The sequence below is a fragment of the Ipomoea triloba genome, chromosome 1 (genome assembly GCF_003576645.1).
Source record: "Ipomoea triloba cultivar NCNSP0323 chromosome 1, ASM357664v1".
In the NCBI taxonomy this organism is placed as follows: domain Eukaryota; kingdom Viridiplantae; phylum Streptophyta; class Magnoliopsida; order Solanales; family Convolvulaceae; genus Ipomoea; species Ipomoea triloba.
In genome coordinates, this window is record NC_044916.1 from 27,663,973 (window position 1) to 27,679,452 (window position 15,480).

At 37.6% G+C, this 15,480-nt stretch overlaps 2 protein-coding genes across 2 annotated transcripts; both read left to right on the top strand.

The window, feature by feature from the left end:
- Positions 1-3,674: 3,674 nt before the first annotated feature.
- LOC116011776 lies at positions 3,675-4,698 on the top strand. Its single transcript, XM_031251184.1, has 2 exons — positions 3,675-4,211; positions 4,324-4,698. The coding sequence occupies exons 1-2, from the start codon at positions 3,675-3,677 to the stop codon at positions 4,696-4,698; spliced, it is 912 nt and encodes a 303-aa protein (XP_031107044.1).
- Positions 4,699-9,378: 4,680 nt separating this feature from the next.
- Positions 9,379-10,407, top strand: LOC116033090 (peamaclein-like). The gene is made up of 2 exons (XM_031275846.1): positions 9,379-9,591; positions 9,918-10,407. The coding sequence occupies exons 1-2, from the start codon at positions 9,483-9,485 to the stop codon at positions 10,100-10,102; spliced, it is 294 nt and encodes a 97-aa protein (XP_031131706.1). The 5' UTR covers positions 9,379-9,482; the 3' UTR covers positions 10,103-10,407.
- Positions 10,408-15,480: the final 5,073 nt, after the last annotated feature.

The following is a 15,480-nucleotide window of genomic DNA, read 5'->3' on the forward strand; positions in this document are numbered from 1 at the left end:
AGGGGGGGGGGGGGGGTCGAGTGGTCTGGCGAAGGCTTGTGCAGCACTGACGTTGGACGCTGATGAGGAGGGTGTTGTTGTGGAGGTTGATGAAGTTGAGCAACCAGTGGTTGATTATCGTTTCACGATTGTCGGTAGGGTAGTGACTGATAAGCATGTCAAATTCGTTGTTTTTCGAGATGTGATGGCGAAGGCTTGGAAACCAGTGAAAGGGGTGCATATAACTGAACTGGGGAGTGATAGGTTCCTATTTAGGTTCTTTCATGAAGAGGATGTAGCTCGGGTCATGACGGATGGACCTTGGACTTTTGACCAGAACTTGCTGGCGATGCGGCGGTTGGAGACAGGCGATGATCCGACGACTGTGTCCCTCAATTGGTCGTCGTTTTGGGTTCAAGTTCACAACTTACCAAATGGGTTTATGTCTGAGCGTGTTGCGAAAGTGGTTGGGAATTCGATTGGGTCTTTTGAGGCCACGGATCCCAGGAATTTTGAGGGTCCTCGAAAATTTTTTATGCGAGTGAGGGTTCGGATTAATATTGAACGGCCTTTACGTGTGCGAATAAAGATGAAGAAGCCTGGAGCGGATTGGTTCTGGGTAGATTTCCGGTATGAGAGGTTACCGTCGTTCTATTTCCATTGTGGTGTCATAGGGCACGGTGATCGGTTCTGTCCGGTTGCTTTCGAGAAGGAGGAGGTGGGGAAGGAGAAACCTTACGGTCCTTGGTTGCGTGCTGGAGGGAAGAAGGTAGTGCCGCCGCCGGTGAATCGCTGGTTGGTTATGGACCTTGAGGCAGTCGATGTGTCGCCGGTGAGAAGTGAGGGGGTGCCTGTAACGGTTAGCAATAATGAGGGTTCAAAACAGCATTCATTGTTGGGAAAGGGGGTTACGCCGTTTCTCAATAATAAGGTTAATAGTAGTACTTATGTCGATAATAAAGCAGACATTAATGCTGATAATGAGAGTGAGGGAGTGGTGATTGTGGAGCAGAAAAGGAAGAGGGTGGGTCTGAGCGTGATTTTTTTGGAGGTGAGTCTAGTCCGATGATTGTTGAAGGTCAGCTTACGAACGTAACTGATGAGGTGGGTTCTGGACTCCAGGCCCACCCGGCCCAATGAGTTGCCTAAGTTGGAACTACCGTGGGCTTGGAAACCCATTGGCAGTTCATGTCCTGTTGGGTTTTGTGAATCATCATAAACCTGACTTGTTATTTCTTTCGGAAACTTTAAGTAGTACGGCAAAGATGGAGAGGGTACGAGTGCAGTTGAAGTATGATAATTGCTTTTCCGTGAGCGTACAGGGTCGCAGTGGTGGTCTGGCGCTGTTGTGGAATGGGGGTTTGGACGTGGAAGTGGTTGGCTACTCCAATCATTATATTGATTCGGTGGTGTCGTCCGGCGAGTCTCCTTTGAAGTGGCGTTTCACAGGCTACTATGGTAGTCCGGAGAGGAGCCGGAGACATCTCTCTTGGGATCTATTACGGTACTTATCTTCTCTTAATAATCTCCCTTGGGTTCTTATGGGGGATTTTAACGACTTGTTGTGGGCTTGGGAGAAGGTGGGGAGGGTTCCTCACCTAGTGTGGTTATTGAGGGGTTTTCGAGAGGCAGTGAGTGATTGTGGGCTAACTGACTTCGCCTTTGGGGGTTATCAATTTATGTGGGAGAGGGGTAGGGGGACGGATCGGTGGGTACAAGAAAAACTTGACCGAATTTTAGTTTCGGGACCGTGGCGGGATAGGTTTGAGGGTGCGAGGGCATGGTCCCTAGAAGGTAGTTGCAGTGACCATATGCCAATTTTGTTGAAGTTGGAGCAGGGTCGGAAACGGGTAGTACACAGGCGAGTTAGGTTTGAGAATGCATGGGGAGTTCAGAGGGAGTGTCAGGAGGTGGTAGCGGAGGCGTGGGAGGTTTCAGCGGGCTGTGATATACTTAGTCGCTTGGCGGGTTGTGGAGAGGCAGCGTGGTAGTGGGGTAGGCGTCAGTTTAAGGGAGAAGCTGATGAAATTGCTTACTGCAAAACTGATATGGGTAGATTGAGGGGGGTGGATGGCGGAAGTTCGGGTGGAGCTTTCAGTGTTGTGCAGCAGCGCTATTTTGCTTTGCTGAAAGTTCAAAGCGATAAATGGCGGCAGCGGGCGAAGGAGATGTGGTATAAGGGTGGGAATGTTAATACTCGGTTTTTTCAGAACTCTATAAATGGGCGACGACGTAGAAATTATATTAGAGGGGTGCGGAACGAGGCCGGGGTTTTGATTTCGGACGAACGGGGTATGGGGGAGGTGGTGGTAAAATATTTTGACACTTTATTCACGGCGGTGGAGGGGGATGGTAGGCCCGCGTTAGAGTGTTTGGAAAGCAGGGTTACTGATGCCCAAAATATGGATTTGCTGCGTGATTTTTCTGAGGAGGTTCGGGCCGCTGTTTTTGCAATGCATCCGGACAAGTCCCCGGGCCCGGATGGATTGTCTCCTGGCTTTTTCCAGATTCACTGGCATATCCTTGGTGATGAGGGAGTCTCTTTTTGTCAGTCTTTTTTGAATACCGGTCGCTTGCCTGTCTCTTTAACTGATACGCATATTACATTAATCCCAAAAAAGAAAACCCTATCTTTGATGTCTGATTTCCGCCCTATTTCTTTGTGTAATGTGCTGTATCGTATCTTAGGCAAAGTGTTATCTCTTCGGTTTCGAGTTTTGCTTGATTCTATTGTGTCTTCGGCCCAGAGTGCTTATGTTCCGGGTCGTTCTATTATTGATAATGTCATGATTGCTTATGAGTCGAGTCATGCGTTGCATAGGGGTCAGGGTAATGGGGGAGGGTGTGTGGCTTTAAAAGTTGACATGAGTAAAGCCTATGATAGGATTGAGTGGGGCTTCTTGGGAGCTGTTTTGTTGAAATTGGGTTTTAGCGAGAGGTGGGTGGGTTTAATGCGGGAGTGTATCTCTACCGTGCGGTACACAGTGTTGGTTAATGGGAGGGAGTGGGGTCCTATTGTTCCGTCTAGGGGGTTGCGTCAGGGTGATCCTTTGTCTCCTTGTCTGTTTATTCTGGTTGTTGAGAGTCTAAGTGCCATGTTAAGGGTTCAAGAGGTTGAGGGGGTCTTGCATGGGGTTCGGGTTGCTAGGAATGCGCCTCCTGTCTCTCATCTCTTTTTTGCAGATGATTGTTTGTTTTTTTTCCGAGCAAATAATTTGGAAGCGGGGTTGATTCGGGAAATTTTGAGGGAGTATGGGGAGGCTAGTGGCCAGCTCATAAATTTTGAGAAGACTTCTGTGGTCTTCGGGAAAAATGTGAGTAGGGAGGATAAGGAAGCTGTGAGCGAGGTGTTGGGGGTTCAGGAACGGGGGGAGAGAGGGAGATATCTGAGGTTACCGGCTTTTGTGGGTCGTGGGAAGCGTGAGGTGTTGGGTTTTATTCGAGACAAGGTTCGGGCTCGTATTAATCATTGGGGGAATCGGTTTCTGTCTCGAGCGGGGAGGGAGGTGCTTTTGAAAACAGTGTTGCAAAGTGTTCCTAATTATGCGATGAATGTGTTTTTACTTCCTAAAACACTGTCTGGGGAGATAGAGAGGCTCATGAATTCATACTAGTGGGGGTGTGAGCAACATGAGAGTCGAGGTATAAGGTGGAGTACATGGGGGGATTTGTGTAAACCCAAGAAGTTTGGGGGAATGGGTTTTAGGTTTGTGAGGGAGATGAACCTGGCCATGTTGGGGAAACAAGGGTGGAAGTTGTTCTCGGATCCAAATGCCTTGGTAACAAGGATATTCAAAGCTCGGTATTTTCCTACTTGTTCATTTTTGGATGCGGGTTTAGGATCAAACCCTTCGTTTGTATGGACTAGCATAAGGAATTCTCAATCTTTGATTAGGAGGGGAGCTCGGGTGTGTGTGGGGGATGGGTCTACGACTCGGGTGTGGGGGGTTCCTTGGCTTCCGGATACTCAGAATCCTTATGTGACCACTCCTGAACCTACTTATTTAACTAATCCTTGTGTTCATTCTTTGTTTGTTCCTAATACTTTGTCTTGGGATGGAGAGTTAGTCCGGGACATCTTTAACACCAGGGATGCAAATCTTATTATGAGTTTACCAACTTCAAATAGGCCGGTTCGGGATGTTTGGTATTGGGGTGAGGATATGTCGGGAGATTATTCTGTAAAGAGTGCATATAGAGTTGTGAGTCAGGGGTTGAGTGATGAAAGGGCAGTATGTTGGGAAGGGATGTGGAAGTGGGATATACCGCCAAAGTTGAAGTGTTTTTTTTTGGGCTCTGTGTACTAAACGATTGCCTACTAAAGATGCTTTGACGATCAAACAGGTTGCGTGTGATGTTGTTTGTCCCTTGTGTGGGGTAGAGCCAGAAACTATTGTTCATCTCTTTGCGAACTGTCATTTTATTCATAAATGTTGGAGCGAGTTGAATAGGTGTTGGCGTATGGACTATGTTGACAGCATTGATACTTGGATTGGGGCAGTTTGGTCTTCCCTGCCTAGAGAGATGATTATTAATATTATTGATGTATGTTGGGCAGTGTGGGAAAATAGGAACCAATTGGTGTTTAATAACCATTGCATGGATCCGAAACCATTGGTGGCTAATGCATTGCGCTTCTGTTCTGATTGGCTTGCGGCGAATGCGCTGCGTGAAACATCAACTGCATCTCATGCTGCCGTCTCCTCCAACATATCGTAGCAGCCACTAGTGCATTCCTATGTCAAAATAAATGTAGACATTGCAATGGACGCTGAGCGACGTCGGATGGGTCTAAGGTGGGTAGTGCGAGGTGCGGGAGGTGAAGTGCTGGGTCTGGGGTGGCAGCTAAGGGACTATGCGTTCTCAGTTCGTGAGGCGGAGGCCGTAGGGGTTCGAGAGGTTTTGAGTTGGGTCAAACAGAAGGGGTGGACTCGGGTGATTGTGGAAACTGATGCGCAGCTTGTCACTACAGCGGTTAATGGAGGGTTATGTAGTGGCCCTTTCGGTTTACTTATTCAGGACATTCGTTTCCTGTTAGACCAGTTGGTTTTGGTTAATTTATGTTTTGTTAAACGGGGAGCAAATATGTCAGCCCACGCTATTGCAAAGAGATCCTTAGGTGCTTCAAGTAGTGGCGTTGTGGCGTACTTTGATTGTATTCCTCGTTTTATTTCATGTATTGTTCGTTCGGATCTTTTGTTGAATTAATATATTTCGTGTTTGTTTTTCAAAAAAAAAAAAAAAGTTCTATGGTTCTAGTAAAGATGTCTTGTTTGTTTTAGGCGTATAGTAGTACACCTGTGAGTGCGTTTGCTAAGATTAACGTCTTCTCGTCTACTGTGTGGCCTCGATTTTCATGACTCGGGGACTGGGCTCTTCATCCTCTAGATTAGGCGTAGGCGTAGACTCTATATCTCTATGCATACATAAATACGTATTTCAATTCTTGCTTGTTATATCATATATGCAGTGGTACCCACGTGCCAACAATGATACATCTACAGGTCGTTTGGTTGGGAGGAAGGAATTAGGGGGAAAAAGAATTGTAATTCGGTGGAATTGCAATTCAATGAATAATGTAGGAATTGAAATTACAGTGTTTGGTATGCATGAATACGAGTACAGGGGATTGAAATGTAAGAAGCAATAGAATGACTAAAATGTCCTTATGTTGTTGTAGTAGTAATAATAATAATAATAATAATTCATTCAATAATAATAATAATAATAGTATAATAAGAATAAGAATAATTTTTCAAAAAAAATAACAATAATAATAATAATAATTCTTTCAATAATAATAATAATAATAATAAGTATAATAAGAATAAGAATAAGTTTTCAAAAAAAAAAGAATAACAATAATAATAATAATAATAATTCTTTCAATAATAATAATAATAATAATAATAATAATTTCAAAAAAAATTAAAAAAAAAAAGAAAGAAAAAAAAAACAAAGGATTTAGAGGAGGGGCAAAATGGTCTTTATACCCATATAATTGCCCCTCCTCTCCACCGAATTACAATTCATGGGGGGTACCCCCATGAATTGTAATTCATTTGGAGGGAATTGCAATTCTGCTGAATTGTAAAATCCCTCCAACCAAACACTGTAATTGCCAAATTCATTGAATTCCAATTCAATGAATTACAACTCTCCCCAAATTACACCCAACCAAACAATCTCTAGTCTTTTTGGAAGTAGAATTTGGGACGGGAATATTAATTTTCTTTTGTATTATACATTTATACTCCAAAAATTTTTTATATATACAATATAGTATAAAATACTGGGAATATAATATTTGATTAATGGTTTTGTGGATTGTTGTTACAGAGTGGATCAGAGAGGGTGAGATCGATGAAGATGATTGTTGGAAGCGTGGGCGTTGGGTGGGGTCTCCTGTGTTTGGTGATTTAGATTAGTTGATGTGGTTTACATATATTACATTTTGGGACTAAATATGAATTGGCTGGCCCTAGCTATACTAGGATTCTTTTGGCGGTTATTGATGGGAGGCACCATTTTGTATTGATGCTTCAATTCAGCCTATGATTACTATTTTCACCACTTTTATCCATTTTCTTGTCTCTCCTTTATATGGTTATCTGCGATATGTTAATCTTTAGTTGTTAACGGAACACTTTATTCTTTTATCATATTCTACTCAAGGTGTATTAAGGTGAATGGAATTCAACTTGGAGTTCGTTCAACTAAGAAATTCACATGCAACTTTCTCTAGAGAACATCTGAGTGACAAGTAAGAACTCTATTTTCTTACAGTTGTTACTCTAGTTACCCTAGTAAAGGTTAAAGAGGGTAAGAATTAGACACATAAGCACACCTATCAGATTACATGCAAAGACATAGACTTCATCACATGACTTATAAGACAAGATAAAATAAATGAATACCATGTCAACAAAGATTTTCAACAGTACTTCCACTAAATGCATGTGAACACTTTGAAAATAAATGCAAAAGGATGGGAAATACGTATCAGCATTCACGAAACCATCTAAAAATCACATAACACACATCATATGCAATTCGAAATAAATAAATCATGCATGTGCACATAATCATGTAATTGACAGATAATAACAAATTAAAGCACAAAATCACATAATTTGCAATTTTAACACATATACGCATATAGGCACGTAACAAATAAAATTAAGTTGAGGCTTAATCTCATGACCTCCCATTTGGGAGAGTCATTACATGCCTCTTGACTACAAGATCATTGGCTATTAACTTTGCTATTTAGTTTCATTTTATACACACAATAAATTCATTATAGCTAACATTAAAGTATCATTTTATTTCAATTACAAGTTAATTTGACAATATACATATTTGTGGTGTATCACAATGATCCACACAACTACGTGGACTAAGGTTCATCATATACTGACTAATTTTTACGATCTAATAATACCATTTGCCGTGGCAACTTGGTTGCAGCCTGAGGGAGCTACTAGAGAAAATTAAAACAACCAAGTCATTCTAAGGCATATGTTTAGAAAACAAAATTATGTTGTCGATAAGTTGAATATGAGATCTCAAATGTATATAGCAGGCTCCCACTACCCCAGCCAACTGTTATGGCAATCCTTAGAGACGACCATGAAGGCGTGCCCCGTAGAAGGGGTACGATAATCCAAGATTAAAGCACTTGGAGCTAGGTGTCCCCTCTGTCGAATATTAAAAAAAAAAAAAAAAAGCATTTGCCTTTTTGGGTCTAAAGCGGCCCAATTTAGAATATTCTATTGGTTGTGGTACAACATAGGCCCTATTGCCCTTGAGCCCAAATTGTAATGATAACTAGCAATGGATTGTTATATCGTGACTGTGGACCCTGGTTCGAAACGACGTCGTTTTTATGTTGGTGAACGCGGACGCGAATAACTTCAGGGAATTCATTATCTAGAATACAAAGAACGTTTGTACAGGATACACAGAATATTGACACAAAATACACAGAACTCATCATCCTAACATTCGAATGCACAAACACATCACAACATGCGTTAATAACATGAATACACAGAATATTGACACAAAATACACAGAACTCATCCTCCTAAACATTCGAATGCACAAACACATCACAACATGTGTTACTAACATGAATACACAGAACGGTTGCCTAGAATACACAGAATGATTGCCTGGAATACATAGAACGATTACCTAGAATACACAGAATTCATTTTCGTACGGGGTGCACAATGCATTGTGCACCATGGTTCACGATATAAATTGCCACTAGCAATCTATGTGCGTTGCCCAATTTGTGGTCAATGTTTGGAAAAGAATAAATTAATAAAAGCATTTGGAACTTGCGTTTCTAACCTCAAAAGCAAGTTCCAAATGCTCTTTTTTCATTTTGCTCAGTTTTTAAAATCATCCTATTTTTATCACATTTTGTAATTCTACATAAAATATTGCATCCTATTTTTTTCCTTCAATAATTATTGTATGTTTTATTAGCTATTATTCTTTCACGGTACATTTAGCTAATAATATAGATCAAGAATGAACTCGAGTATATTCAATTCGCTCGAGATAATAAACTCGCGTTAATATCCCATTTGGTTCCTCCATTATTAAGATTTCATCACTTTGATGTCTGAACTTTCAAATTTTCTCAATTTCATCAGCAATTATGCAATTGTTAACCAAAATTAAAATGTCTTAATTGGTTTGGACAAAGGACTATTTAGGTAAAAATTACATAGTTGAGAATGAAATTGAGCAAGTATGGAAGTTGATAACCAAAGTGATGAAATCTTAATAGTAGAGAGACCAAATTGGATATTAAGTCTAATAAACTCCAAGATAATAACAACAACCTGGCCAGAAAAAAAGAGTAAAGGAAGTAATTTGGATATATATATATTGTTGGCATGAATAGTTCAAACTGGTTAGAGAGGTGAAATTTATGACAAAAAATCAAGAATCTAATCTCACCAGCCATGTTGGGCTCTCTGTGTACAATTAGTAAAAGTCTAGCCAATTTTATCTTTTACGAAGAGAATAGAGATGGACAAAAGAATCCAGGAAGACAAACTCATGTGTAGTGACAGAAACAGGGCCTTTGAGGCTTGAGCTCATGTATAGTATATGTTTGCCAATGATAGGTAGAGATGGAGATGATTGATGAGAAGACAGGAATAATGTATGTGGGGAAGGGAGGGACGTCGTTACATAGTAACTAAGGGAGCCAGGAGGTACATGCATATATATATATATATATATATATATATATATATATATATATTACAGCTGTATGTTGTCTACCTACCCCCACTGAAGAGGGGGTTGGGTCTGAGCGGAGCTAGAGGTGTCGTCTACACTGTTTACTTGTCTAACTACTCAATCTGATCTATATATAGCTGCCCTCACACGCCACACTGCCGCACCCACCCAAGCTAACATATATTCATCAGCCAATATATACACATTACACAATATTCTTGGATCGGAAAAGAAAGATGATGATGATGAGAAGGAGGAGCTTACTTGCCTGCAGCTTTCTCCTACTGCTGCTGGCTCTCCTTCTGATCACCTCCTCCGCCTTTGATTCCGCGGTGGCACAATCAGGTAAGTTTAACCCGTGACCTCACACTAATATTATTTAATTTTTTAGAATCAAGCGTTGCGCTATTACATACTATGCCAAAAGCTATAAAAATTAAGAAGTAGTAACTTTATTTCCTTATACCCTCACATTTTTTTAGAGGTAAGGCGTTATCCTCAACAATCTCCTAGCCAGGCCACCTGCTAGTTGGCTCTTTACATCGGCCTCGGCCCAACAAGCTAACTAGCATCCTGTTTTGTTTAGTTGTATAGTAGATGGAAGAATAGATGTGTAGTGCATGTATAAAAATGGTTTGGTTTTCACTAATGTTATATAATTGGTAATGTAGGTTATTGTTCTGGGAAGTGCAGCGGTCGATGCGCCAAGGCTGGGGTGAAGGACAGGTGCATAAAGTACTGCGAACTGTGCTGTGCCAAATGCAAGTGTGTGCCGTCTGGGACTTACGGCAACAAGCACCAGTGCCCTTGTTACAGAGACTTGAAGAACTCCAAGGGCAAACCAAAATGCCCCTAATATTACTATCATCCTTAGCTTCTCTATCTTCTCTTCTCATTTCATATATGTTCCAATTCCGCCCGCCCTACTATTTCTTTCTTTCTCATTTCTCATGCCAAATAATTAAGCTTTGGATTTAATTATTCTCTTTTACGTACTACTTCAATTCGATCTGCTAGGATTTCTTATTAGCTTGATTATATTGCATTATATTGTACTGATCGATCGAGTTAGTAGTTGTACGTTGTTGTCTATTCTTCTGTACGTGCGTGGGATGTTAATTATGAACTTATTAATAATTTTCCATATACCTTAGCTTGGGATTTCTCAACTTTAATTTCATCCTCCTACTTCTCAGCTCTCTCTCATCTTATGGTTATTGTACTCATCACTTCCTGCCAGCCTACTGCATCATATCGATCTCATCTCATTACTAAGGTTGTTTCATTGTTTGATGATACAAAATATGCCAAATAGTAAAAATTGAGAGTTCAAGTAGTACCTTCCATTATAGTTATATTCAATATATCATATTTAATTTAAAATTAAGTGTTTGCCAGACTTAGCTTGCAAATTTGCAAGCATTGTTATAATGAAAATAAAAATAAAAATACTAATGCAACATGACATTGCCAAGCCAAATTGCATCTACATCCCAATTGCAATGGGGGAGAATATTATAAATAAATTAAAAAGATATAGAATTATAGTAATGCAAATAATAATTGACATTCTTATTACAGCAACCGATAAATTTCGGATGGCAAAAATAAAAATGAGAGAAAGAAAAAACAAAAAAATACTCTTTAAATCATGGCTGGCCCCAAAGCCATAATTTCGCATACCAAACACGGCATTAATGAATTGGACTGTAGCCGACAACGTACTAACGTTGTGAATTGAAAAGCCATGTGCTTTGAAAGTAACACAATATCCAGGACTTATTTGTATTTATATTAATTGAAAATTTTCACTTTTTCAAATACAAAAAAAAAAAAAAAAAAAAGAAGAAGAAGAAGAAGAAGAAGAAGGAAAAAGAATATGTTTGAAGTTGAAAAGGTAAGAATTAAGAAATAATGAAAAATTTGTATCTCATTATGTGTTTATTAAAAAGTTGTTAATAAAGTTATTTATTTATTATTAATTTGATCATATTAGTTCATGTTTAAACACAAATTTTGAGATGAAAGACTTGAGAAAACTATGTACTATCTCAACTTGCACATCGAGCATTTCCTTGAAGTAATTGTATACACCAATTAGCCAATCTTGAAAAATACATTTGACGTATTTTATATGGATAAATATCATGTACTTTTTTTTTGAAATGACAAATATCATGTACTTATCACACTAATAGTTGTCGAATCTCTTGAAATAGATAATGAATTGTTTAGACTCGAAGAGGATAACATGGATATTTTGGAATAAAAGTCCATTACTTAATTTTCATTGGAGCACCACTTTAGGACCAAAAGTTCTATAATTGCACTTGCATGATATTTATGATTAAATTGATAACAACATTTAGTGCTCTACGTAGAATAATGAAATATTGGAACAATGTTTTACATATCCTCTGGTACGGTACCTTCGAAATACAAAGATTTTGATATTTATGTGAGAAACAAATATATGATTTTGATGGGCTACTTGAGTATTAGTTATTTTATTTGGTCCTCATGATGCCAAATCTGAAACTCGTTATGTTATGTTTTACCTCAATTGTCCTATATAAGGACAATAAAGCTTGTATTGCATAAATGATAAATTAGTATATGTTAGGAAATGTTTTCAAAAAAAGTATATGTTAGGAAATATTTGACAAAATATATAGTATCCAAGATTCAACTCACGTGAACTCCAGAAGAGTCACGAGATTATTATATATAATATAATGTTCGCTCTAGTGATCGACAATCTAGCATATTTGTCCACAAAGTCCCTTTCTACACTTATTTTTTGAAAAAAAAAATTTGTTTTTATACAAGAGGGTTTGAAGATTGTTATATTCAGAGGGAGTGAAATATTGAAGAATGAATAATAAAATATTAATGATTTTCTCTGTACTATTTCTTATCTTTCTCTTTACCTTACCCTATATTATTACGTATATTGATATTGATTTCCTGCAATTTAACAATACAACAATTCACGCGATAATACACTTCAATTCACAACAAGCTAGACATTTTTTTAATAACCGTTTCCAACTCTAAAAAAATTCATATTAAAATACACTTATACAAATTATAATTTTCATTCGATAAATAATAATAACTTTCGAAAAGATATCATTTAATTTGATTACATTCAATTCATCATGCGTCGATTGTTGAACCTTCTCAATCAGGTAGGACACATATGAATTGAATTGCATATTAGGTGGACAACCTTTGTACATATTTGATGTCAACTTGGTCTTTTAGTCGACCGTAATTAAGAATCCATTTAATGCACCTACACAATTTCACAAGGAAAAGTGAATAAAAAGTTAATTAGCCCGACATTTTAGCGCTTTCTTTTCAAAATTCATTGAATTATAGTAAACAATTTTTATTTTTATTTTTTTTCAAAATTGAGGAGATGTTCAATTGAAATTGAAGAGATATACAATTTTAGTTTACTAGTAACTACCTTAATTAGTGTTTAATTTAAGAGGCATTGGCTAATTAACACCAATAGAGAAAATCTTTTCTAAAAATTTCTTTTCCTTGTACCCTAATTAACCCAACAAATATCGCAAAATGAAAAAGGAAAGCAACTGCAGATCAGAGTATTATTATTAATTTATAATAACAAGCAAGCAAGCAAGAGCAAAGAAAGCACATGCAGATCAGATTATACAAATATACAATATAATCCCTTTATTGTACATGATCTGGTTTTCTGGTCTACGTACACCTAAGCTACTTGCAAACCATTAAGAAGAAGCAATTGTAAGATGAATAATACTACCAACAGTCCAACATTAAACTAAACATGCGTAGGCTTTGCTCTCTCAAAACACACCTAATAGACAGACAAGTTGCAGACAACATATATAATGCAGTACTCACTAGCTCCCTCAATAAGCACATATAAACCCTAAACCCTAACAATAAACTAGAATAAACAAGAAACAAACAACGATATGATAGATGTAGCAAAATGAAGTGAGATAGTGGCCGTGCGATACCCGTGCATTTCAAGGCGGTAACCCATTCTGAAAAAATAAAAATAAAAATAGGATAGCCCTTAGAAAAAGTAGCAAACATTGTTCTCTTGTCCTTTGGTTCCTCCATACGCAAAGAGCATCTATCACTGATTGAGACGACTCACCTGTGAGCCTCCTCCAAACCTTTGTATCATGAAATCTGATTTATGGGAGGCACCAATGATCGAGATGACTCACCTATATATGGCTCTCGAGTCCTCCAAACCTTGGTATATGATGGGCTTATTAGCAACATATGGTACGGTGGTATCATGACCATTTGAGTTTTGAGCAACTGCCGTTCAGTAAGTGTTACTCTTGATGGCCATTTTCATGGTGAAACAAGCTATATACATATTCGATATGATGCCAATTAGTAGTTTTTTTTAATCCAATGTAGTGAAGGCAAATAGGTCGTGTCGTGTCAATTCTGCCCAGCTCTATATGACCCGACACGTACTAATGTTGGTTGTGCCAACTCAGTCCACAATTTTAAATTAGCCCAATCCAGCCCATTTTAATCTATTAAAATATTTAAATTAATAATTTTTAAAATATTATAAATCTATATACTATAATTTATACTTTTTAAAAGTTTAATTATAATTATAGTTTTTAAATTTATTACATATTTGTATAACTGTTAAATTGTATATTATTTATACATTTATAAAGCTAAAATTTATACTTTATAAAGTACAAATAAACTTGCAATTTGAATTTAAACTACAGTAATATATAAAGATTCTTGTCACTAGTATGAATATAATGTGAGTCTCTTTATCTCTTTATAAAATGTTATGAGATTTACTTCGTAAATAAAATAAATTCAAATTAATACATTTTTAGGTTACAATTTAAATAAATAAATAATAAAACATTTTTAAAAAATAGATAGAAGATAAAAGTAATCCAAACTTAACCTGCTCAGCCCATATTACATGGGTAAATTATACTATAGACCACACATAAATATTTACTTTTAATGTATTAAAATTTTATTTTTTCATAACAAATTAAATATAATGAATATTCAATACAATTCATTTTTTTTGATAGCATACCTAAAAATGAATATTATTCAGTATACAAAAATGATCTTTAAAAATGAACATTTAATAGATTAAAAATAAACTTTCAACATAATACTAATAATCATTATGTCAATGATCCATGTTATAAGATGGACCATGGTACACGATATAATAATTGTATTACATGGAACGTGGCCTGACAAAGCCCAGTATATAAAATCATGGCATGCTAGCCTAAGCAGGGTAACACGTGGACTGAGCTCATACCAATTGTTATACCAAACACCGAAGTTCATATTGCACTGTGAATCCTGATGCAAAAATTCTATACCTTCATTTAGCACATTTTGTACCTATAGTTAATAGTTTATGAACATGTAAACAAATAAAATCAATTGTGCCAAAGGCCTTGTGGTCAAGCGGCATATAATTGTAACCCTCCTAAGTGAGAGGTCACAAGTTTGATCCGTTGGCTCTTTGTGTTTCAGTAGGTTGAGAAAGTATGTATGAACAAAAAATATAAATAAATAAAAGCAATTGGGAGATGAATATATAATACTACCAACATATTATCAAAAAATATATATATATATAATACTACCAACAGTCCAACATTAAACTAAGCATGCATATATAGGCATAGTTCTCTCTCTCACTCTCAAAACACAACTAATTGACAGACAAGTTGCAGACAACATATATATTGCAGTACTCCTCCCTAGCTCCCTCAATAAACATATATAAACCCTAAACTCTAAAAATAAACTAGAAACAAAATCAGATGTTGTAAAAATGAAGTGAGATAGTGGCCGTGCAATACTCGTGCATGCCAAGGCGGCATATATATGGCTTCTGATCTGACAAATCACGCACGGATATCGGAGGCAAATAAACTAGAATAAACAGTACAAGAAACAAACAACGATATGATATGCTGTAGCAAAATGAAGTGAGATAGTGGGCGTGCGATACCCGTGCAAGTCAAGGCGGTAACCCGGCCCATTCAGCCCTTAGAAAAAGTAGCAAACATTGTTCTCTTGCCTTTTGGTTCCTCCATGCGCAAAGGACACATCTATCGCTGATTAAGGCAACTCACCTCTGAGTACGTCTGAGTCCTCCAAACCTTTGTATCATGGGATCCGACCCATGAGAAGCACCACTGACCG

Coding starts and splice junctions, on each gene's coding strand:
- LOC116011776 (XM_031251184.1), top strand. CDS start 3,675: ATGGGTTTTAGGTTTGTGAGGGAGATGAACCTGGCCATGTTGGGGAAA. Junction 4,212..4,323: donor GGTTGAGTGATGAAAGGGCA/GTATGTTGGGAA, acceptor ACGATCAAACAG/GTTGCGTGTGATGTTGTTTG.
- LOC116033090 (XM_031275846.1), top strand. CDS start 9,483: ATGATGATGATGAGAAGGAGGAGCTTACTTGCCTGCAGCTTTCTCCTA. Junction 9,592..9,917: donor TTCCGCGGTGGCACAATCAG/GTAAGTTTAACC, acceptor TTGGTAATGTAG/GTTATTGTTCTGGGAAGTGC.